The 25,210-nt window shown below is 49.5% G+C and overlaps 1 protein-coding gene across 1 annotated transcript in view; it reads left to right on the top strand.

The window, feature by feature from the left end:
* PODXL (podocalyxin like) overlaps positions 1–25,210 on the top strand; it is an 89,309-nt gene that overhangs the window by 6,274 nt on the left and 57,825 nt on the right. Inside the window, exons 2-3 of the mRNA XM_074942700.1 lie at positions 18,066–18,110; positions 19,670–19,714. Of these exons, the coding sequence (XP_074798801.1) occupies positions 18,066–18,110; positions 19,670–19,714 (90 nt within the window). The remainder of the gene's footprint in view (positions 1–18,065; positions 18,111–19,669; positions 19,715–25,210) is intronic.

Below are 25,210 nucleotides of genomic sequence, written 5' to 3'. Positions count from 1 at the left end.
AAGGAGGCGAGGAGAGGGGAGCTTGGCTGCTGGTGGGTGCAGGGCACCCGCTAATTTTTCCCGGTGGGTGCTCCAACCCCGGAGCACCCACAGAGTCGGTGCCTCCCTCCCGCTTACCTCCTTACCTGAATATCGGGACAAATGGTGTCCTGATCATACATCAATCGGGACGTGGAACAAAGGGTTAAATATCAGGACATTTGGTTTTATCGGGACGTCTGGTCACCTTACTTAACCAAATAGAGATTTGCCTTCTACGTCAAATAGAAGGGGGTAGTGCTTCTGGAGCAGGAGGATCTGAATTCTGCCTTTGCTGCCACCTGCCTTACCCCTCCTAACCTCGCCCAACACTTGGACCTGTTTTACCCTCCAGCTGGTTCCTTCTCAGACCATTCTTATCTCCCAAGCTGAGTGCGTGTATACCACCCCCTTTCTTTCTGCAAACTTCTGTCTCCGTGACCAGAGAGGGAGGCTGATAGCCTTGGTTAGATCAGAGCAGCTCTGCTGGGTGTGATAGGCCCTACACTGCTAGGAGCTAATGACATGCAGGGTTGAAAAGTCCCCCAAAATGTCTGGCTATCACTCATGCTGCTCCTGGCTAAGTTCAGATCATCCAAGATCCAAACATCCTGGGACAGTTAAGAATTTGAAGGAAGCAGGGAACAGACCCAGCCAAATTACTCAGTGTATGAGAATGTCTGGCCCCATCTAGCTCTGTTCACTTGTTTGAAACCCTGGTAACTTTTTCCTTTTACATGCTTGCCCCGATGTCTGTTTTCTAAGAGCCTGATTATACCCGTTGCTCCTGTGGCTGCCCTAGGTAGCTTCTTCCATAATTAGCCACTTTTCCCTGTTTTTTAAAAAAAAAAAAAAAAAAGAGGTTTCTGAATTCCTGGAGCGCCTGCCCTTTCCTTTAGGAAGAGTTCACGACCCCACCCTCTTGTTGTTTTCATTGACGGGGGCGCAAATAGCTCTGGGGCGTCTATTGTCTCCGTTCCCCCTCTTGTGAATTCTGCGCACCTCCCAGCGGTTGTCTCTCAGTGTCCTATTTTCTTCAGAATGGTGACCTTGTTTGTTTAGCTTTATTGAATTGCTAAGATCCTGGAGTACCCAAGTCATTTACGTTTTCCCTCCCTGTGCACAATCTCTCTTATATAATAAGATGAGCTGAGCTGCAGGCAGTGTGCACCTTGCTAATATCTACCTGCTGTTGAGTCTCGTGTGTCCCCATCCGAGGGACACCAGGCTATATCCCACTGAGTCGGCAGGACCCAGCTGTGTTATAGGCATGTTAATGGAATCTCGTATTATAGCATGGAATGGTGCTTTCCACACAGGCAAGACTAGGCTATGTTATAACTGTGTACTATTGTGATAAATTTGTCTCTGCAGATGGACTCTTAGCATAATAATCAGTCACCAGCTGCTTCAGGTTATTTTTCTGGTTTCTCTTGTGATGTTCTTTGCAATAAATTAATGTCATAGAGAAGGTAAATTTGGCATCCCTTTTTTCGCCCTTTATATAACAACAAGAGGACAATATAATAATATAATATAATAACAAGAGGACAATCAGTTACATTGAAAGGCAACAAATTTGAAACTGGCAAAAGGTAGTACTTTAACACAGTGCCTAGCTACCTGTGGAACTCACTGCCAAGGGAGTCCATTGATCCATTAAAGAAAGGATGGGGATATTGAAACATAACCGTAACGTAATCCTGTCTTCTGACAGTGGCCAGTTCCAGGTGCTCCAGAGGGAATGAACAGAACAGGTAATCATCAAGTGATCCATCCCCTGTCGCCCACTCCCAGCTTCTGGCAAACAGAGTCTAGGGACACTATCCCTATGTATCCTGGCTAATGGCCATTGATGGACCTATTGAGCACATCCACTGTTCCCATTAGTTAGGATAACAATGATGAGGGTCATACAGCATCATGCTTCAGGGCATAAGCCAAATGCTCACTGGGGGGCTTCGGAAAAACTTTTCCAATTTCTATTACTTGTCCATTACAGGGATTTCAGCGCATTTTTAGGTATCTGGGGCTGGCCGTTGCCAGAGACAGGAAACACAATTAGATGGGCCGCTGGTCTGATCCAGTTTGGTAACTCTTATTTTAAAGTCTAGCAGTTCTCCACTGCATTGTTGCCTGAAGCCAAATATATGGGCTCCACCTGGAGTTGATTTGATCTGTCTTTTTGTTGTTGTTTCCTCCCAAACACATTTCCCCAATATTATCATCAGACTTGTCCCACTCTTGAAACTAACACTTTGTGGTCATTTATATACAACATCCTGGCCCTCAGATTAACTCTTGTGGCTACTCCCCAGCCGCGACCTGCTGCCTTCCCCCTGCTTTGAATAACTGCCCCATCTGTTTGTTTTGCCATTGCCAGGATTTTCCCCTTACATTTTTAAGGGCATTAAGTGCCTGTGAGAATTGCTGGCGTGAAGACCTGGAGATTGACGCTCTCTATTTAGCCAAAGAATGGGCAGCCTCGGGGTAAGTTTCCGCTCTGTTGCCCTGCCAACGTGCCTCATCTTTGACCTGGAGAGACCGTATGGATGGGCAGTCTGGTCACCCTCCGTGGCTCTGTGCTTGCACTGACAGATTATGTACTCTTGTCGTTTTATTTATTGGCTGCACTGCACTTTTAATTCCCTAGGAGTTTGCTGGAGATAGCAGCCATTTTGTGGTTGGTTCAGCTGCAGCTTGTTGCAGAGGAGACACTGTGCTCTTGCTCGCACTGGTGGAGACTTTACTTCTGTTCTTTCTTGCTTTGATGTTTTTTTTTCTCTTCATGTAAACTCTAAGTTCGTGGTTGTGCTTTGTGTGTGGAGAATGAAAACTCTCTTTAAGACTTTCACCGGGGGTGGCCAGAGTTCATTCTTTTTGGGGGTGGGGGTTGTGATGTGGATGGACACTTCTCTGCAAGACTAATGCTGTGTAGTAGATCACCAAGAGCTGTCAGATGATCGCAGGTATTCTGCACTCCTAACCTAGGCTGGAGTTGAATCAGACGCTTAGAAGTGCTGCAGCCAAGCCCCTGAGCCACCTAGTTCCCATGCTGTAATTGTTTCCTGTCTGTAAGGGTCTGTTTACACTGCAGTTAAAAACCTGTGACTGTCCTGTGCCAGCTGGCTCGGGCTAAAGGACTGTTTAATTGTGGTATTGATGTTTGAGCCCAAGGACCTTGCGAGGTGGGAGGGTCCCAGAGCGCCGGCTGCAGCCTCAGCCTGAACATCTACACTGCAGTTAAACAGCCCCTTAGCCCAAGTCAGCTGGCACAGGCCAGCTGTGAGTTTTTAATTGCAATGTAGACAGTCCCTCAGACAGATACTCAAGCAGACTTGAGTCTGCACCTGAGAGATGCTGAGGTCCTGCTACTTCCACTGAAGTCAACGGGATTTCCCAGCACCTCACAGGCGCAGCCCGTACCATATGTCAATCATGAGCTTAATTTTAAAATCCCTCTCCTTTTCCTTGTACTAAATATTATAATTTTGTCCCTTCTCCCAGCCTCCCCTGCCACTGAAGTGAGGTTTTTCTATTTCTCTTGCCGCTTCCTTCATTATTCTGGGGTGCAATTCATCTGCGCCTGGAGCTTTGTCAACTTTTAGTAGTTCTAATTGCATAATTATTTGCTTTAGTGCTATGCTCAGATCTCTTAATGTTTCCCTCTGCCCTCCAGGAAGATGTATCCCTACCTAAAAACAGTAATAGACTGGTGGGAAATTCTCACTATCTATTCCAGCTGGAGTACAAGCCGTAGCTCTAGTTACGGTTGCTTGGGCGTTAATATTACAACATTTTCAGTTGCTCTTTCTTTTTATGAGCTGGAATTTTTTGGCCGTGGTCTCTGTCCGAAGGTGAATTATTGTGACAAGCTGGAGCAAAAATGGGATTAGCCCTTTTTCCGGGGGCGGGGAAGGAATAATGAACTTTTCCGTCATGTAAAAAATTTCTTGTGATCAACCCTAGTGCTAAGAGGCAGTGTAGTCTAGTGGGTAGAGCAGTGGTCTGGAAGTCAAGAAATGTGAGTTCTAGTCCTAGCTCTGCTACTGACCTGTTACGTTCCCTGAGGCGAAGTATGTCATCTCTGTGTGCCTCTGTTCCCCTCCCACCCTGTGACTGTCTTGTCTATTTAGATCAGGGGTCTCAAACCCTGCATGCGGCCCGCGGGGTTATTTTCTGCAGCCCGCCAGCTCCCTGCAGCACCCCCGCTCCTCCAGCATTTACCTAGAGCAGCTCCAGCCTGGCGTGCACTGGGGGCAGGGCAGGCTCCCTGCCTGCCTGCCTGCCCTGCCCCCGCGCCGCTCCGGGAAGCGGCCAGCACTTTGGGGAGGTGGGGGGGCAAGGGCTCTGTGTGTTGCCCTGGCTGCTCCTCCAGGTACAGACCCCTGTGCCCCCCCACTCCAGGTGCCGGACCTGCCCCCTGAACCCCTCCTGCAACTGAACCCCCTGTCCTGAGCCCCCTGCTGCACCCCGACCCCCTGCCCTGAGCCCCTGCCGCACCCTGCACCCCTCCTGCACCCCGATCCCCTGCCCTGAGCCCTCTGCCTCACCCGTCCTGCACCCCAACCCCCTGCCCTGAGCCCCCTGCTGCACCCCGCACCCCTCCTGCACCCCAACCCCCTGCCCTGAACTGCCTGCCACACCCTGCCACCCTGCCCCACCCTGCCCCCCAACCCCCTGCCCTGAGCCCCCTGTTGCACCCCGCAGCCCTCCTGCACCCTCTGGGGGCAGGGAGGGGGTGGAGTTGGGGTGGGGATTTCAGGGAAGGGGTTGGAATGGGGGCAGGGAAGAGGCGGGGCAGGGGTGGGGCCTCACGGAAGGGGTGGAGTGGGGGCGGGTCCGGGGCCGTGGTGTGGGGGTGTGGTCAGTGGTGCAGCCATCGGGCCAATGTACTAGTCCTCATGTGGCCCTCGTGGTCATATGAGTTTGAGACCCCTGATTTAGATTGTAAACTCTTTGGAGCAGGGACTGTCTCTCACGATGTGTCTGTTCAGTGCCTAGAACAATGGGGTCCCGATCTCGACTGGTGTGTCTAGGCTAGGGTTGCCAACTTTCTCTTTGCAGAAAACTGAACACCCTTGCCCCCCACCCTTTCTCTGAGGCCATGCCCCTGTTCACTCCATACCCCCTCCCTCTGTCACTAGCTCTTCCCAACCCTTCCTCACTTGCCTATTTTCAGCGGGCTGAGGCAGGGGGTTGAGGTGTGGAAGGGGGTACAGGCTCTGGGCTGGGGGTGTGGGCTCTGGGGTGGGGCCAGAAATGAGGGGGACCCAGGCTGGAGCAGGGGGTTGGGGTGTAGGGGGGTGAGGGCTCTGGCTGGGCGTGTGGGCTCTGGGGTGGTGTTGGGGTTTGGGGTGCAGGAGGGTGCTCAGAGCTGGGGCAGGGGGTTAGGGTGCAGGAGAGGGTTTGGAGTGCAGGCTCCGGGTGGTGCTTACATCAGACGGCTCCCAGAAAGCAGCGACATCTCCCTCTGGCTCCTAAGCGGAAGCGTGACCACATGGCTCTGCGCGCTGCCTGCGCCTGCAGGCACTGCCCACTCAGCTCCCATTGGCCACGGATCTGGCTGGCACTGGCGGCGAGGGCAGTGTGCAGAGCCCCCATGGCCGTCCCTCCGCCTAGGAGCCAGAGGGAGATGCTGGCAGCTTCCCAGGAGTTGCACGGAACTGGGTAGGGAGCCTGCCTGCACCGCCAACTGGGCTTTTAACAGCCCGGTCAGCAGTGCTGACTGGAGTCGCCAGGGTCCCTTTTCGACCGGGCATTCCGGTCGAAAACCGGACACCTGGCAACCCTATTCTAGATGCTACAGTAATACAAACAATAATAACAAAATGACCATGACTAGAGGGTTTAAATTTGGCAGGGAGCTAGCCCTCACGGAGGACGTGTGCCTCAGTGGAGTTACTCCCGATTTACAAGGTGGGGAGTGAGTGGAGAATCAGACCCAGAAGAATTACACCATGTCAGACCAGCAGAATTGTAATGCATAAGGGGGCTCTGGTGTTGCCTGAGTCTGGAGTGCTTAATGTCCTTTCAAATGTAGTCATTTTTTGATGGAATAATACAAAGTCCACAGGTATGTTTCAGCTCCCAACAGCGTCTGCAGAGCACTGACCTGTCTTCCGCTCAGTACAAAATGCAAATCAAATTGGGAATAAAGAGCACTGAAGGGAAAATACCAGTAATAAAGTAAAAACTGGGGTAGCCCACTGCCTGCATCCTGGGCACCTTTGGAGGGTCTGTTGTTAATGATTGGTTAATATTTATTATACCCCCTGAAGGTGCTTGTCACCGCAATATTTAGGTGCACACACCCCCAAGGTGTAGTTCAAAGAGTGACCTCTGCAGAGGAGCAGTCCTGGCCCTTTTAAAAATCCTTCTCCCCTGTAGGGTGAATTCTACTGAACAACGTTGAGTTTCTCAGTGGTTTGAGCAGTGGCCTGCTACACCAAGGGTTGTGAGTTCAATCCTGCAGGGGGCCATTTAGGGATCTGGGGCAAAAACTGGGGGATTGGTCCTGCTCTGAGCAGGGGGTTGGACCGGGCTCCTGAGGTCCCTTCCAACTCTGATATTCTCTGATCTTCTATTACCCCCTATTCTAGCTCCAGTGTGAAGAACTGGGCTATAAGAAGAATTGCAAGGATGTAATAATATCTCACACCTGCCTTCTAGCCAATGATTGGAGCAGGGGGAAAGAAAGGATAAATGTGGGTTATGTATTGTACGTAAGGTATGCTAGATAGGTTACCTGACAGGATGTCTGTGCCCTGAACCCAGCAATCTACAGAAGGGGTTAGTGAGCTTCCCTTAAGAGGAAAAAGGACATCAACCTGCCCCAAAGGAAATATATGACCTGCGAGGCTTGGGAGGAAGGGCCCAATTAGGGAAGCAAGCCTTTAAAAAAGGAAGTGTCTGGGGTGGGAGTAGCCCTTGTTTCTACAGAGGAACAAATGTTTTAGATATCACCTTCCTACACAGTTTTTAAAGGTACAGGACTGTAGCTTTCCTGCCTCTTTCCCCTTCAGAGATTCTTATGAGAAGGCTCATTTTCCAGGTGGAGATGGGACCCCAGCCCAGAACATGTGCCCAGGACTTGTCCAGCCTAGTCTCCGGCAGACGCTGGCTCTGTGACTGTAAAAGCTCTGCCCCTAGCCCCTGTGAGGTGTACCCTATGGTCTGTGCTGGCTGAGCGGAGCTGCCGTTCTGAGAGGCTGTCGCTGGGATAAATGGGCATCTGACCCAGCTAGGGCTTTGTAGCTGAGGCCCGGGAACTTGATTTGGACTCAGCCTTGGATGGGTGAGCACTGTGGGGGACAAAGCCCCGGAGCGATGAGTTGTGGATGGCCTGTGTCACTTAGGAGGTGGGCTGCTGCATCTGACCCTGCTGGAACTGTCACATGGCTTTCATGGCCAGCCCTAGGTGTCGAATCTTGCACAGAGTAGGGTGGAGGTGGGAAAGGTGTAGATCACTGTGGCTAGGGCCCGTCTGTCAGAGAAGGGAGCAATCTCCTGGCCAGTTATAAATGGACTGAAGCTGTTACATGGGGATCGAGAGGGACACCCAATATCAGGGCATTCAGGGGGACCTTGTGGCTGACAGATGCCTTCAGTTGAGAGGGAGATTATGGCCTGGCAGGTCGTCTGTCTAGATTCCCTGGCTACCTAGATGTGGCTGCTTTATAATAGTGGCTTATTCTTATGTATTTGTATTGCAGTAGTACCCAGCGCTCCCAGTCCGGGTTTGGGGCTCCATTGTGCGAAAAGCTGTACAATCGCATACAGAACAGACGTGATGCTGCTCTGTATGGCCACAAGCCAAGAGAGCTCCAGTTCTGTGTCGCAGATGCTGGTGACAGCTTGGTGACAGTACTTCAGGGTGCAAAGAGAGGGCAAATGAATTATAAAAACTGTCTCTGTGCCACTTACTGTAAAACGCAGCACTCAGACCGCCTGGAGCAGGAGAGGCATGTGATAATGAGTTGGAAGGGGTGTCTTTATTTCTAGGAGCTGGCAGCCAGGGTGCCGGAACATCTGCTTCTAGATACACATCCATAATAAAGCGTCTGTTGGACGAGAACTCTCTGTAATGCTAACTGATCTCGCTTTGTTCCCCTAAATTGCAATTTGGCTTTCAGGGCCTATCAATTTGTGTGTAATTAATCTCCAAGAGGAGATGGCCTCTCTGTATAATTCCAGCCCTCTGCTACTTTTGGTAGATGCTGTGGGTTTGAATTTCCCCTCAAAGAGGTTTAATTCCACTGACTCCCTGGGAGTTTGTTTATTGCAGCCTAAGTGACAGTGGAATTCGGCCTGTGTTTTAAGTGCATCACTTTATGTTGGGGAGAAGATGTGTCCTCTAGTCATAGAATCATAGGATTGGAAGGGACCTCAAGAGGTCATCTAGTCCAGTCCCCTGCATTCATGGCAGGACTAAGTATTATGTAGACCATTCCTGACAGGTGTTTGTCTAACCTGCTCTTAAAAATCTCCAATGATGGAGATTCCACAACCTCCCTAGGCAATTTATTCCAGGGCTTAACCACCCTGACAGGAAGTTTTTCCTAAAGTCCAACCTAAACAGCCCTTGCTGCAATTTAAGCCCATTGCTTCTTGTCCTGTCCTCAGAGGTTAAGAACAACAGTTTTTCTCCCTCCTCCATGTAACAACCTTTTATGTACTTGAAAACTGTCATGTCCCCTCTGTCATCTTTTCCAGACTAAACAAACCTATTTTTTCAATCTTTCCTCATAGGTTATGTTGTCTAGATCTTTAATCATTTTTGTTGCTCTTCTCTGGACTTTTTCCAGTTTGTCCACATCTTTCCTGAAATGTGGCGCACAGAACTGGACACAATACTCCAGCTGAGGCCTAATCAGTGCGGAGTAGAGGAAGAATTATTTCTCGTGTCTTACAACACTCCTCCTAATACATCCCAGAATGATGATCGCTTTTTTTGCAACGGTGTTACACTGTTGACTCATATTAAGCCTTTGGTCCACTATGACCCCAAGATCCTTTTCCACAGGACTCCTTCCTAGGCAGTCATTTCCCATTTTGTATATGTGCAACCAATTGTTCCTTCCTAAATGAAGTACTTTGCATGTGTCCTTATTGAATTTCATCCATTTCATGCCAGCTCTCGTGATTTTATTGCAAGTGTCATAATTTAGTGTTTTTTCGTAAAGCCCTAGCTTCTGGAATCATAGTACTGCAGGAGAAGCACAACTTTCATTTAAAATTGAGCTTCTAGCCCTCATGATTGCAGAGCAAAGCTTGAAAATGTGAAGCAAGGTCGCCCTAACATCTGAAAAAAACAGAAAGCAAATAAAAAGAACCCGGTATTTTTTTAAAAATTGCATGATTTTTAAGCCAATCTCGTGATTTTTGAATGTTTGAGGTTGGCAGTACTGCATCCAGTACTTCCCAATGGCTGGTTTTTACCCTCTGTGCACTTAGTGCGTTTATCACTCTCACGACAATTGCAAAGCTTGTAAATGAATTGCTCCATCAAATAACCAAAAGCAAGTGAGCCACATTGTTGTTCTTCTGAAAAAAGAACAATTGACCACAGGGAGCCTCATGAAGGTAGTGAGTGTGCACAAAACCTTTGTGCGATGCAGTTATGTGTCTAATTTGCATGCACCATGGCTGATTGCATACCAAGGAAAACCCAGATTGCATTCTGGGAAGTGACTGTGTTGCTGATTCAAATGGCAACACTCTTTCCATGCGAGGATTGCAAGGTAATTTATAAACAGTAGAGAATTGATCCTTGCATTATGCCTGCGTGTAAATAAGAATTATTGTCCCTGTTTTACAGATGGGCAAACAGAGGCATAGAGCGGGGATGTGACCTACTTAAAATCCCACAGTGAGTAAGAGGCAGGAGTAGAATGCAAAACAGCTAGCTTCCAGCCCCCTGCTCTAATCACTGAACCCCACTACCAGCCCTATATATCAGAATGTTTTCTTCTAGACCCCCACTCTCATTGGCTAATTCCTTTAATATGTGTTGGTTCATTTGCATGAAACAGGTAAATGCAACACATTTGGCTTCACTGGCACAAATCTTTTCTGACCCAGGAACAAGTCAGAGGGGTGAAGCAATGAGGTCTAGTGGTCTGAACCGTGGACTAGAAGCAAAGAGTTCCTGGATTCTATCATTGGCTCCTTTTGTGGCCTTAGTCAAATCACTCAACATCTCTGACAAGTCAGGGTAAGCTCTTTGTGTCTCAGTTTCCCAAACTGTAAACTGGGGATAATAATGCTTGCTCACTTTTTCATGGTGGTGCTGGAGGGATTAGGCAGTTCAAGTTTGTATTGTACTCTGACAATGTTAATGGCAGAGTGATAATCTAATTGTCCCAGTTCTCACAAGCTCAAGGGGCTCTTGTTGATCTGGGAGAGGTTCACTGTTGTTTCGTGAATTGCTGTACAATTAAGCAAGGGGCGATAGACTGGTTTAGAAACCATAGTAGGGCCTGGTTTTTCAGGGCCTCCACTGTTCCTGCTGATTTACTCCTGTGCAGAGTGATCGCAAAGTGCATGGAGAATTCTACCTGTCTGGGTTGGTAGCACATTACATCCAACTTGCACAGGTGTAAATAGGGGTGCGAGGCAGTGGAGAATCAGACATTTTGAAGTGTGCCCGATTCTCCTCTCATTTACACTGGGGTGAATCATGAGTGACTTAGTCAAGTGGGTAGAATTATGTTAGCATAAACATTTGCGTACTAGTAACTCCCATTGAGATCAGTGGGGGCGTCTTGTATCTTGCAGTGGGACGATCAGGCCTATAATATTAATAATAAAGGGCCAAATGCTGTTTTCCAAGTTGATTTCATCTGGTTGAACAGAGGAGGGAACTTGGCTTAAAGTTATTAACAAGATTTGCGCTTTTGCCATTGTTTAGAGCCATATTAAGTCTATGCACGAGTTGTTATCACAATTTAGCAGGCAGGCCATTTATCAGGGGACTGATTTAAGTGGCTTCTGCTGTAGAGGGTCCACATACACCTTGATGAAAAGAAAATTACTGGTTTCTGAATAGCTTAACAGAAAGGAGCCTTAAATAAATAAATTAAATTTTGTATATATATATATGGGCAGAAGCGTTTTGAGAAACTATCGTCTGAAGACTTTCTCTTTGAAACATAACAATAGGGAGTTTTCCCCTGGGTTTGGAGTGCGGGAATATGGGGTGAGCAATCCCAATGTGTATCCAAATGAGGGGCAATTTAGGAACTTTAAATAATGTGACCTCAGTATTTTTGTTAGTGACTAAGGCAAATGGATTGTTTTAAGTGTGGCCACTGTGTGTTGTCTATAACATTATCAAGCCTATGTAGGCCTTGTCTAGACAAACAAGTACCAGTATAGGGAAAGCAGTACAACCCCTCTAGCCTGGATGCAATTATTGGGGTTGCCAACCCTCCCAGTTTTGCTGGGAGTCTCCCAGAACTGGGCTCTATCTTCCGGAGGTTACTGAAGCCAAACTAGGAGATTTTAGGCCACTAAAAGTCTGGCGGGACAGCGGAGCTCAGGCAGGCTCCCTGGCTGCCCTGACTCTGTGCCACTCCCAAAAGTGGCCGGCATGTCCCTGCAGCACCTGGGGGTGGGCCAGGGGGTTCTGCATGCTGCCCCCGCCCCTAGTGCCGACTCCGCAGCTCCTGCAGGCAGGGGCAGCATGCAGAGCGCCCTCCCATCCTTGGGCGCCACAGGGACGTGCCAGACGCTTCCGGGAGCGGCGCGGGGCCAGGGCAGGCAGGGAGCCTGCCTTAGCCCCACTGCCCTGCCGACTGGGAGCCGCCCGAGATAAGCACTGCATGGACGGAGCCCACACCCTTCACCCCCTCGTGCACCCCAACCCCCAGCTCCAGCCGTGAGCCCCCTCCCGGAGCCCAAACCTGCTCCTGCATCCCAACCCCCTGCCCCAGCGCTGAGCTCCCTCCCGCACCCAAACTCCCTCCCAGAGCCTGCAGCCCTCACCTCCTCCTACACCCCAACCCCCTGCCTCAGCTCTGAAACCCCCCCTGCACCCAAACTCCCTCCCAGAGCCTGCACCCCAACCCCCTGCCCCAGCCCAGTGAAAGTGAGTGAGGGTGGGGGAGAGCGAGCAGTGGAGGAAGGGGGATGCAGTGAGTGGGGTGGGGCCTCAGAGAAGGGGTGGGGCAAGGGCATTTGGTTTTGTGTGATTAGACAGTTGGCAACCCGAGCAGCTATGCTGGTATAAAAGTCCTTAAAGTGCTCTAGCTAGTCTCGTATGAGAAGGGGAATAAGTTATATCAGGACAAAGCACTTTTTTTTATTTGTATAACTGCGTGCACACCGGGGAGTTTGTACTGCTGGCAGAGTCACTGTATCAGTAAAAATGCACACCTCTAATCAAAATAGTTAGACTGGTACAGGCCTTCTAGTATGTTAAAGACCCACTAGTAATATGAGCCTTACATGTTATGTGCTGATATGTGAATGGTGCTGGGGTTTGATGGTATTATTTAATGATGTGTTGGGGGCCACCGGTCACCTATCGAAAGCTTTTTAAAAATATTACTATTTAAACCTAAATGAAAATGCCACCTGACGCTGGTGACCACTGAAATTGGTGAAAGAATGTGTAAAATGGCATTGACTTTGATCCTGTTTGTTTCCCTTGTGTGCTTTGTCATCACTAGGATTTTACCTGGGGTCAGTTAACTTGAGTGAAGAACACATCTGATTTTTCTGGTGAAGAAGCAGCAGCATCTCACTGATACCAAGGGTACATGAGTACATAGATCAATGTTTCCCACAGAGTAGGGAGGGGTGTTCAAAGAATCACCTGGGGGCATGGCAAACTGGCAGTGAAAGGTTCCCCCATGTTACCCAGCTTGTCTGGTAGAGAGGTGGGGTGGGGCAGTTGGTTTTGTTTTCCTGAAGGGTGGCACAGCTTGCCAGAGTTTCTCAAATGCTGATCTAGATAGCTGTGGCCAGAGTCACCACTGCCTTGCGTTGTAAAACGGTACCAGATCAGATAGCACGGATGTAAACGACGACACAAGATGTAAGGCAGCAGAGAATCGGACTCAGGTGGGAGTCCTCCCTCGAAAAGCACAGCTGCCTCAGGAAGCGATGCTGAGTATTCAGCAGATGCCACGCTTCCCTCTGGGGCCGTATTAAATGCGTGCTCTGATGTGGTGTGAGGGATCACGGCCATGCTGGCAGTTCTGTAACGGTGCATTCTGCTCGTTCCTGAACCTGGGCCACAGCATGAGTTGGGGCCACCTTGCTGGCGGTGCTATATCTTCCAATATAAAACAGAGGCCTGCTTACTTGCAGTCCCGCGGAGCAGGCATGGCATCCTAGCCAAAGCCCAGTTTGGCAAGTACATTCCCTTAAATTGTTCCTGCCTGGGAGCATGTCTAGCAGCTAGAGTAGCGCAGTGTGGAGTCAGGACTCAAATCACTTAACCTCTCTGTCCCTTGGTTTCCCCATCAGTAAAACTGGGGTAAGAATAATACTTAACTACTTCTCCAGGGTGCTGTGAGGCTCTGTTAACTTTGGTAAAGTGTGTTGGGAGCGTCTGATGAAAGGGGCTTCAGTTATTTGTGCTGGGCTGCACATGCGTGGTGCTCAAGGTGTGGAGTGACTCAAGCTACGTAGGACTGCAACAAAATGTGGGAGGAACAGAACCTGGCCTTGTGGTTTTGTGTGAGCTGTGAAAGAAGGAATCTCACCCTGTTTGGTGACCCGCATTATTGTTCCGAATGCTCTCTTCTGCACATTCCGTAATTTCCTGTACATACAGGAATTAACGTGAGCCCACACTGCGGTGACTAATGAATGTTACTGGCAGCAAACAAAGGCAGAAAGTGCTGTGTGTGTGTGTGAAAAGTATTACTTATACCAGTGGTTCTCAAACTTTTTTTTACTGGTGACCCCTTTCACATAGCAAGCCTCTGAGTGCAACCCCCCTTATAAATTAAAAACACGTTTTTATATATTTAACACCATTATAAATGCTGGAGGCAAAGTGGGGTTTGGGGTGGAGGCTGACAGCTTGCTACCCCCCCCCCCCATGTAATAGCCTTGTGACGCCTTGCGGGGTCCCGACCTCCAGTTTGAGAACCCCTGACTTATAGTCTTCTGCCCACCTGTGTGACAGCTTCTGACAGGAGAATACTTTTAGTCTTTCCCGGGACTGCTGTCTAGTCACAGTTCCAGAAAAAAAAAAAAAGGCAGCCAGTGTGAGAGAGATGCCTGCACCATTTGAACCAATGATGGCCCTTCCTTTATCGAAAAGTCTGCGGAATCTAATAAAAAATAGACTTTTTAAAAATTGTTCTGTAGAACGTAGTAGAATACTATATCCCTGCTTTGGAATTCTATAGGATGGTTCAAAAAGCCCTATAGAGAGATCTCCTCTATTCAATTCGATGGGGAGTTTGAAGTAATTTCTATAGAATCCAGTGAAATGGCTATATAATCCTATTAGTTTCCCTATTAACGAAATTTTATTAGCCAGACCGTGAAGCCCTTCCTCTTGCTGGTGAGCTAGTAGTAAAGGGCGTCAGAATCTGACCTTCCATAAAGGCCTCTCCCTTCTCTTCCCATAACAAAGTGATCTTGTCATACCCTATCCGCCTAGCATACTCCTGATAGTTTGATACGTGGATGGGACATTGCAACAGTGACAGCTATGACGTGACCACAGATTTGGTACAATATCAACAGAGTCCAAACCCCGAGTCTCTGTGACTAGGGAGCATTTTCCTGCCCCTGGAATCTGAAGAATGTAGACAGTTTACTCCCAGTGAAGGTAGGGAAAGTTTTAGGGTTTTTTAATGCTCGTCACTTCAGCACTTCAGTGTTCCAAATGCCCTGGATCTGTAGTTGGTCTCACGTGTGGATGGAATGATGCTTAAAGAAGAGAGAAGGAGTTTTTCCTATGTCTACCTTAGATTACCAGTGCTGTGTAGGAGGAGGATCCAAGCTCAGTCCTATGGTTGCCATGAAAACCCAACTTCCCATCCTATGCAGCATTGCATGATGCCAGGAAGTCCTAACTGGTCATGGATTGGTTACAATACATTTAAAATCCTCTTTCCTGCTAGGACCCACATTCGGGATTCTGTGTTTTCCCCAGCAGGTAGATGACATCACAAAAGTCTGAGCAGCCTGAAGGGTGTTCTGCCCACAGTGCCTGCCACATTGTCTGCTGCCAAAGGGCAAATGGAGAACCCTGAACTCAGGTCTTGGCAGGTAGCTAAAAGGGGACGTGACCTTCAGCTATATTCAGTTAAAATATAACAATACTGTGACCACTTAGGAACTTTATATAGCAGCAGGAATAAAACTCAGATATTGCTGAGCTCCAAAAAGCTCAGGCTCTATCACTTGACCTAAAGGGGAATCTCCATCAGTGTTAACAATATAGGACCTAGGATGCACAGCTGAGTAGTCCCAAGTCCCAAGTCCATTGGGCAGTGGTGTGCACATTAAATGCTTGATTACAGAGAAGGGGCAGGTCAGCAGTTGACAGTTGTCCTGCATTGCAGTTTCCGAGTGCAGCCAGCCTGGGGTCTTTTGATCTGTGTTGAAATGTATCTCAATGTACCTGTCCTGGTCTGGTCTGCGTCTCATGTCAAGAGCATGCTGCTCACCAGCAGGGCTAGCCTAGTGTAATCTTGCCATCCTGGCTCTTATGACACTAGGCCTGGCCTGGCAAGCCCCTACTGTCGTGTATTCCCTGAAGGCAAGCCTGGCATGCCCCAGGCAGCCCCTGCACTGCCAGCCCTTTGTGTGGCTGTATACAGTAATGAAGGCCACAAGCCCATTTCACACTGTCTCTAAAGGAACAGAGCAAAACAAACTGCAAGCCCTCAAGACCTGTCTGAGACCAGCTCTCCCCACCCAGCCCTGTTTGGATGCATCCCCCACCTCCAGCGCAGCAGAAGAACGTTCTCCCTTGCAGCCTGACATCTCAAATGCTGCCGCTTAACGCAACACTCTGGGATCATTAAGTAGCCCGTCTCAACAAGTGACACATCCCTGCCCATGTATCGATCTCGGGCGCCTTGCCGTGGGAGGCACCTTTCAAAGGAAACGTCTTCATTATGCAGTCAACTGCTCAAAGCAGTCTTCTCCTCCAACACAATTGTGTACTTCTTCTCCCCACCAGTAATTACTGGATTGGGGTCCTACAGCCTCGCCAGTGCTGAAAGATATTCTAGCGTTTGCATCAGCACAGGATCCTGGCCTTCTGCCTATGCACAGTCATGTCAACTCCTTATCAAAGTCATTGCATGTTGGCCCAGCAGCTCAAGTCCTGCCCATTTGTGCTAGCCAATCTTAAAGTTGCTATAGCACCCACTTCTGGTTCGTTCGCAGGCCAACTGCTGCAGGCCTTACTCAGTTTTGCACTCAGGCAAAGCTACCATTAGGAAGCTTCCCAGATGGCTGCCTTCCCAATGGGAGTGTTGCCTGAGTAAGGGGTTCAAGATTTGGCCTTCAGTGTCCCATCGCACATCAAGGCCCCTTCTGTGGGGGACACGGACCTAAGGATCAGGCTTGCTTGCTTGTAGCTTAGGTGGAGAGGCCTTAGCTATGGGCTGTGTAGGTGATCATGTAGGGCACCATGTCCGAGGAACCAGCCCTGAATGAATGGCTCTTCTCTGGCTGTCGAGCTTCTGCCCACTTGGTCTCCCGCTCCGAAATAGGCATTCTCCCGGTTGCTGCATGCTGTTGTATGACAGGCTGCTCTTGGGCTTAGCTTCATCCCAGAATCTCTTGCATGATGGCTGCTGTGGTGTTTCCTCTGAAGCATTGGTTTAACCAAGGCACAGGAACAATGGGACAACTCAGCGGAAACGGAGCTGTCCTTTTGGAGGAGGAGGTGGCCCACGAAGAGGAAGGGGAGGTTGGTTGGGAGGGAGTCGGGTAAAGGGGTTGGTGGAAGATGTACCATCATTCCTGTCACTGCCCGGGATGCTGCTGCACGTGCGGTCAATCCTGACCTTAGGTGGAGCAATTGGAGAAGGTGTCCGTAGGGGACTGTCACTGTCTGTAGGGGATTCTCTCTCAACTGCCAAAAAATGCTACACCGTTGTCACTGTGTGTGTGGGGCTGGGGCCCAGCACGGTGGGAACAAATGCATGTAGGAAAGAGAATCGTTTACATTACCAGTGAGAAAACGTAGGCCCTGATCCTCGAAGGCATTTAGGTATTTCACTCCCACTGAAATCACTGGGCATGAGGCACCTAAATACCTTTGAGGACCTAGGCCCTAGTTCCTTTGTTCTACCAGCTGGGAAGTTTGTCCCTTGGTGGGTGACGGCTGCGTATAATCAAGTAGTCAGTCTGAGGGCTGGTCTACATTGCACAGTTAGGTCGACATAAGGCCGCTTATGTCAACCTAATTACGTCACAATTCACAAGGGTGGTCAGCTCCAGGTGGGGGAGGGGCTGAGTAGCCAGGCAGCTGGACCCCACTCCCCAAGGGTGAGAAGCCCCGGTCGGCTTCCCCTGGCTCCCGTCTGGGAACAGGGAAGGTAGAAGCCCTGGGTGGGGAACGGGGATCAGCCCACCAGGAGCCTGTGGGGCAGCCTGGCTCCTCCCAGGGAGCTGCCAGCAGAGCTGAGAGACCAGGCTCTCAGAACATAACGGCCATGCTGGGTCAGACCAAAGGTCCATCCAGCCCAGTGTCCTGTCTTCTGACAGTGACCAATGCCAGGTGCCCCAGAGGGAGTGAACCTAACAGGTAGTGATCAAGTGATCAGCTCCCCACACTGCCCCTCTTGTAAGGATTTTTTAGGGAGCCTATCTGACCAGAAGACTTTGGGGAACCTTACAGTATACCTCCCGCTGAGTCCCCCCTTAAGCCCATTTCTCAGAGCTGGAATAAAAGAAACCACCACACGGATATGAACTCACAATAACACTTTATTTACTAAAGGAGAAGGAAGGAAGGGGAGGGGGCTGGATTAAGGACCCTGGAGATTTGGAATACTAACATATACACATGCGCACGCACTCTCAATAAAGCAAAGGTGTTTTTCTGCCTCCTTCAGGTACTGCCGGTAACGAGGCTGCAGAATCCGATGGATCAAAGGGAGGTAAGTAACCCTGTCTCAGACCCACCCTATCCCTCGCTGCGTTGTCTATGGGTGAGTGTCAGGTCTAACTAACCGGATCTAGTCCGAGAGTGCAAGTCTGCTCCCCAAAAGAAAATAACTAATAAACCCCAAGATGACAACTTCGTTCAGTGAGTGGCTACTGCAGGCAGTAACCAAGGTGGAAGATGTACTACCCCACAGAGAGAGCGAGCTTTTAGACACCTGAGCCCCAAAGATTCCAGCGCTCAAGAGCCCCTGGCCCCTCCATTCATTTGTTGGTATAGAAACCGGTTACTTAGCAACAACTGATTCCCACTCTTTTCGCTTTCCTGCCTTTTGCCCAGAATAGGGGAACAAGAAACAGTCACAACATGGAAGTCACCTTGTTCTTATCCAGAGCAAGATGGCCACCTAAGAAACAAAGCCCTAAAATCCAGCTGGGTCTGTGCCTTCCCAAGAATTTGCCAGGGCTTTAATTAACACTCTTAGGTGGGGGGAAGCGCTCCTGGTGAGGACATGCGCTACCGACCCAAGGAGGGTAGAGTGGACATGCACCACTGCAGGAATTACTGCAATGGCTGTAAGTTGACCTAATGTAGGTCGCATGATATTTCTAGTGTAGACAAACCCTAAACTTAAGACAAGGCACAGCACCGCATCAGTGTCAGCAATGGAAAGGAGGGAACTTTTCATTCCACTGATCAGATCAGAAACCGTGATTATGGTTACCTGATCTGGTTTTTTGCAACAAGCAAACGTGCATGTCCGACAAGCTACGCTTTGGCTTTCCATTACCTGTGAGAAAAACGTAGGCTCTGATCCTCGAAGGCATTTAGGTACTTCACTCCCACTGAAATCACTGGGCATGAGGCACCTAAATACCTTTGAGGACCTAGGCCCTAGTTCCTTTGTTCTACCAGCTGGGAAGTTTGTCCCTTGGTGGGTGACGGCTGCGTATAATCAAGTAGTCAGTCTGAGGGCTGGTCTACATTGCACAGTTAGGTTGACATAAGGCCGCTTATGTCAACCTAATTACGTCACAATTCACAAGGGTGGTCAGCTCCAGGTGGGGGAGGGGCTGAGTAGCCAGGCAGCTGGACCCCACTCCCCAAGGGTGAGAAGCCCCGGTCAACTTCCCCTGGCTTCCGTCTGGGAACAGGGAAGGTAGAAGCCCTGGGTGGGGAACGGGGATCAGCCCACCAGGAGCCTGTGGGGCAGCCTGGCTCCCCCCAGGGAGCTGCCAGCAGAGCTGAGAGACCAGGCTCTCTGCTCCCCACACAGGCTCCCTAAAAAATCCTTACAAGAGGGCAATCTGACCAGAAGACTTTGGGGAGCCTTACAGTATACCTCCCGCTGAGTCCCTCCTTAAGCCCATCTCTCAGAGCTGGAATAAAAGAAACCACCACACGGATATGAACTCACAATAACATTTTATTTACTAAAGTAGAAGGAAGGAAGGGGAGGGGGCTGGATTAAGGACCCTGGAGATTTGGAATATAAACATATTCACATGCACACACACACTCAGTAAAGCAAAGATGTTTTTCTACCTCTTTCAGGTACTGCCGGTGGCGAGGTGGCAGAATCCGGTGGATTAAAGGAAAGTAAGTAATCCTATCTCAGACCCACCCTATCCCTCGCTGCGTCGTCTATGGGTGAGTGTCAGATCTAACTAACCGGATCTAGTCCGGGAGTGCACGTCTACCCAAGGAGGGTACAGTGGACATGCACTACTGCAGTAATTCCTGTAAATTGACCTAATATAGGTTGCATTATATTTCTAGTGTACACAAATCCTAAGTTTAAGACCAGGCACAGCTCCTCATCAGTGTCGGCAATGGAAGGGTTGGGGCTTTTCATTCCACTGATCAGATCAGAAAAAGAGATTATGGTTACCTGATCTGGTTTTTGCAAGAAGCAAACGTGGACGTCCGACGAGCTACGCTTCAGCTTTGGTTAATGTATTCGGTCGTGACTGTGTCTGATCTTGTAAGCAGCGTCGGGGCTGGTCACCACATGCATGGGAAACCTGCAAGGAAACCCCAGCCTATACAGGAAGTGGTGCGAATGATTCAAGAGATGACATCGCTAGACAGCCAGTGCCCCAGCGTGCTGCTAAGAGAGCTGTATGCCGCTGAAAGTGTTGTCTTTCAGATGGGACGTGAAACCCAAGCCCTGACGGTTTGATCATTAAAGATCTCGAGGCACTGTCTGCAAGAGAAGGAACATTGGTCTTGCTCCAATTGTAATATGGATCATTACATTCTGCCTCCCTGATTTCCCCTACATTTCCAATTGTACCTGGTATTCCTCTTTACTTCCAGTCCTAAACTGTTAAACAGCTACCTTGCTCTACCTCAGGTACCTGCATTTCACGAACTCCTGTTTACACATCTCCTTCTGGGGGACAGATAGTACAGAATGCTAAGAGATGATTTCTTTTATCTGTTGTTTTTGCTCTTGATATGGCTCCTTTCAGCAGTAGCATCACCGTTACCAACCACTGCTTTCAGTAGTAGTAGTGTTGTTACACAGAGTACTAGGAGTAACAATCTCAGTGAAAAAACAAAAAGAGGTCTCTGCAATCAGAATTTCAGCCCAGAAGCTGGCTGGTCCTTGAGAATGCCAGTTAATTAGAAATAGTTCTGGAACAGCCATGCAAAAAGAATGCCAGCTATTTGCTTTTTATTTGTGTTAGAGTGGAGCAGACGCAATAGGATTTCTGCCCTCTGTTTTGTTTTTCCTATGATTGCTTTCTCTGTTTGCTCGTCCTCTTTGCATGTGTGATGGGACAACTCCAATCCGATTAGGAAGGGGGCTCGTTAATGAGGGGTTGCAGCAATGCAAAGCCATAAGCTGATTTTCTCTTGAGCATGCTTAGGGGTCTATAGGAAGAGTGGGTCCAGCTGGTCTTTTTTAGAGAAGGTTCCCTCATGATCCAGCTCAGATCAGCGATCTTGGGGCACTGACTTCCAGGGCTTATCTCTGTCTTGGCACAGAAACTCAACAGCCTAAGACGACAGAGCTCTGAGGCAGGAATATCCCTGTTAGCAGCTGTGTGAACGGGGAAGTGACTGTAAAGCTTTGCAAGCTAATTTACCTTAAGGCCATGTTTGTTGTCATTTTTATTATTATTATTTCATTCCCATCCTGCAGTTTGACCCTTCTGTGATCACTGCAGTGGGGAACAGATTTCCATGCTTTCAGAAACATCTGTACGGCTTGAACAGATGTGCGTGTACCCTGTTAAACCATGTCCCTAAACAAAGAACACCAATGAATAACGGTGCTTTGGATTTCTGCAGTGCCTTCCATCTGAGGAGCTCTAAGTGCTAAATATCAAAGAAGGTACCCTCACAACCTTGAGGCAGATTGAGGTATTTTCAGGCTTCTGATTTTCAGTTTTAACTGAGAAACACCAATAAAACACCCATTATTAAAAAACGGTGTTTATCCAATAAATACTGGAAAAACACCAGAAAAGGGTACTTGTATCTAAGGACTTGTCTACTCAGAGCAGTAATGTGGACTATGAGGATGTGATTTCTAAAGCACATTAACATGATGCACGCTAACTGGTCCATGTAGACCTTGTTGGTGCACGCTGAAGGTTCCCTAGTGTGCTTGAATGTAGTACGCTTTGAAACAGTTCAAGTGCACTAGGGAACATGACCGAGATTATTCTGTACAGCAGTGGTCACCAACCGGTCGATCCTAGATGATCTCCCAGTTGATTGCGATCTCTGGCAGCAGTGCAGTAAGACAGACTCCCTGCCTACCCCAGCCCCACACTGCTCCCGGAAGCGGCCATTGCTGGGAGAGCTGCGGGGGCGATGCTTGCAGAGAGGGGCAGTGTGGGGAGCCAAGTGCTCCCCGCCCTCCCCACCCCAGGGGCTGCAGGGACGTGTTGGCCCCTTCTGGGAGTGGTGTGGGGCCAGGGTAGGCAGGGAGCCTGCCTTAGCCTTGCTGTGCCTGCCGCCGACCGGGAGCCACCGGAGGTAAGTGCTGCCTGGCTCTTATCCCTGCGCCCCCTCCTGGAGCCAGCACCCCATACCACCTTCTGCACTCCGAATCCCCTCCTGCACCCCAGTCCTGATCCCCCCTCCCAGAGCCAGGACCCCATACCCCATCCTGCACCCCAATCCCCTGCCCCAGCCCTGACCCCCCCCCCTAGAGCCAGCACCCTGTACCCCCTCCTGCACTCCGACACTCTGACCCAGCCCGGAGACCCCTCATGCACCCAAACACCCTCCTAGAGCTTGCACCCCTCACCCCCTCCTGCACCCCAACCCCCTGACCCAGGCTCATCCCAGAGCCCCTGCTAACACTGTGAACCCCCCAGCCCAGAGCCTGCAACCCCTGCCCCAAACCTATATGTCCCGATTTTATAGGGACAGTCCCAATATTTGGGGCTTTGCCTTATATAGGTGCCTATTACCCCCGTCCCGATTTTTTCACAGTTCCTGTCTGGTCACTCTACCCGAACCCCAACCCAGTGAAAGTGTGTGAGGGTAGGAGAGAGAGAGCAACTGGGGAGAGATGGAGTGAGTGGCGTGGGGTAGATCCTGAGTTGCCCTGAGATACAAAAAGTGATCTTGGGTGTAAAAAGGTTGGAGACCACTGCTGTACAGTATATACTACTGTAATGAGTAATGTGTATGATCTACATTACTCATTACAGTATGTTCAAAGAGAGAGCTCTAAAAAGCCCCAGTTTTTGGACATCTACATAAAACTCAAAGATTACTAAAAATAAGCCCTGAAAAATGAAATGAATAAACCCCTAAAAACAGACGCCCTAGGTATTACTAGCTCCATTTTATAGATGAAGAAACTGAGGCACAGAGAGGGGGCGGTGCCTGAGATCACAGAGGAAGTTATTGGCAGAGCCAGGAACAGAGCTCTGCTCTCCAGCTGTGGTTTAGCAACAAGGCCATCCTCTCCTGTTAAGGACCAGGACCAGCAAGGTATAAAACAAGGTGTTGAGCAGACAGGTAGGCAGGCTGGATTCCTGCATTTAGCCCCAGAACAGGCAGAGCACCGGCAAGCCTCCCTAGACTAGAATGTCCTGCTAATAGGCTTTAACTTTGATGCCCTGCCTCTGGGTGCATGGGGTACATGGGCAGCTAATTGTCCAGACCCAATTCAGTTTGGGCCCCATCTAGTGAGTCTGCCAACAAGAGGCTCAAGGAGAGCCAAACATGCTGGTGGTTTGATGATAGAGGCAGCTCAGTCTCCCCAGCAATTGGCTGAGACCAACAAACTCATTTCCTGTATGGGCTACCGCTAAACAGCTGTCCGATGGTAACAGCTTTTGGTCCCAGCTGAGCTGACTTGACCTGGCTTTGAGCCAGCTTCCTGTGGGTAAAAGGCTCCATGTCCCATTGCCATTTATCTGAGACATAAAGGCCAAGTTTGTCCCTAGTATAACTCCGTTGACACCCGTGGAATTACACCAACAGGGAACTTGGTCTATCAAGCTTCCCGTGTTTATGATGTACAACCTAGCTACGTTTCCTGACCTCCCGCTTCTGGCCCACTCGCTTCTGCTTCATTTGCGGAAGTATATTGAAGCACTTCCTCTGGCAATGAAGGAATTTACCATCTGCTGCAGTGAAAGAGTCCAACTCTAACATCTAACTTTAGGTGGGGAAATCCCACTTGTTTGAATCACGGCTTGCTAGTTTCAGTCTAGAGCTTAATACATAGATGCAAAGAAGTCCTATTGGCTGACCGTTTCAGTAGAGAGACGAAGCAGACATAACTGTTACTCTCAGTCTTGCTACAGTGAGGTCCGTCGAGTGGGTGGCTGGGGCAGTGGGTGAGAGAGGCTGCCTGTCTATGGACAGACATACAGCTCCGTCTCCTAGGCTGGGTCAGTCCCCAGTGGCGTGCAGTTTATTTACAAAATCAGAAGCTGGACTGCGCTTCGAGCAAGCGTGGTCTGAAACCGCTTCTTGGCTTGGGCAAGGGATGCAAGACACGGACGCTAAGAAGGGGAGAGATTTAGCTTAAAAGGCTTTTACAGGACTTACCGTGTGCAGTGGAGGGCTGTGGGGGGTGGGCTGATGACTTCGTGTCAGGCAGACGACTTCAGCTAGTATAAAGAATAACTCCAACTCCCAACCCTCTCCCAGAACTCAAATCTCAACTTCTTTGGAGGCCTAAAAATATATTTCCTTCTTCCTCCTGTCTCCCCATGAACCCCTGTCTGCTCCCCATGGGAAAGGACGTGGAAGAGACATTGCCTTGGGAGAGGTGGTCATGCAGTGCCATGATGGTCTATTGATTGATTAGAAGATGGGAGTAGGCGAACTGGGCTGTATTCCCAGCTCTGCCACCGACCTGTTGGCTGAATTGGGGCAAGTCATTTCTTCTCTCTGTACCTGTTTCCCCTCTCACTCTGTCTTGTTTAGTTAGATTGTAAGCTCTTTGGGGGCAGATACGGTTTCAGTGAGTTTGTACAGTGCCTAGCGCCATGGGCCCTGATCTCAGCTGGGTGTTTAGGTGCTATTGTAATAGGACTCCATTTTTGGTGCCTCCATTTTTTGCGTATGGTTTGGGACCATTGAGGCCTGATTTAGAGAGCACGCACAGGAATTCCAGTTGGAGTCTGTGGCAATTTTGCCTGAGTAACAATTTCACGATGTGGCGCTTTTATAGTAAGCGGTACAGATACGCTTTGGTGTCTCCCCAAGCATCTGAATGATTAGATCCTCGTCAGAAAGTATGAATATTTTAGGGTTGTCCCAAAACTTACTCCGTGCTCCATCCTGCCATTCTTGGGTCAGGGAAGACGGTTTTCTGCATTGTCTTTTATCTTAAAGTGCTACAGAATCTGATGCGACAAAGCGTGTATTGGTTTGGTGATGAATCACTTGCCCGTGTAGCGGCAGAGATGAGATGTGTGCAGAAAACCCCGCTTGACCAATGCACCCCACTCCTGACCAGCAGCGCTGGGATGCTCCCCAAAGGTAGCCAGGGTTGAGGGGCACCTCGCCACAGCCTGCCCTTAGCATGACGGAGTCTTGTCTGCGCCTGCTGCGGATCAGCTCTCTGAGACCAACAGCCCGGGGCAGCGCGAGCACTGCCTTCCTGGC

The sequence above is a fragment of the Natator depressus genome, chromosome 1 (genome assembly GCF_965152275.1).
Source record: "Natator depressus isolate rNatDep1 chromosome 1, rNatDep2.hap1, whole genome shotgun sequence".
Lineage (NCBI taxonomy): Eukaryota > Metazoa > Chordata > Testudines > Cheloniidae > Natator > Natator depressus.
Note: the sequence above shows the minus strand (reverse complement) of the source record. Positions and strands in the feature narration are given on the sequence as shown.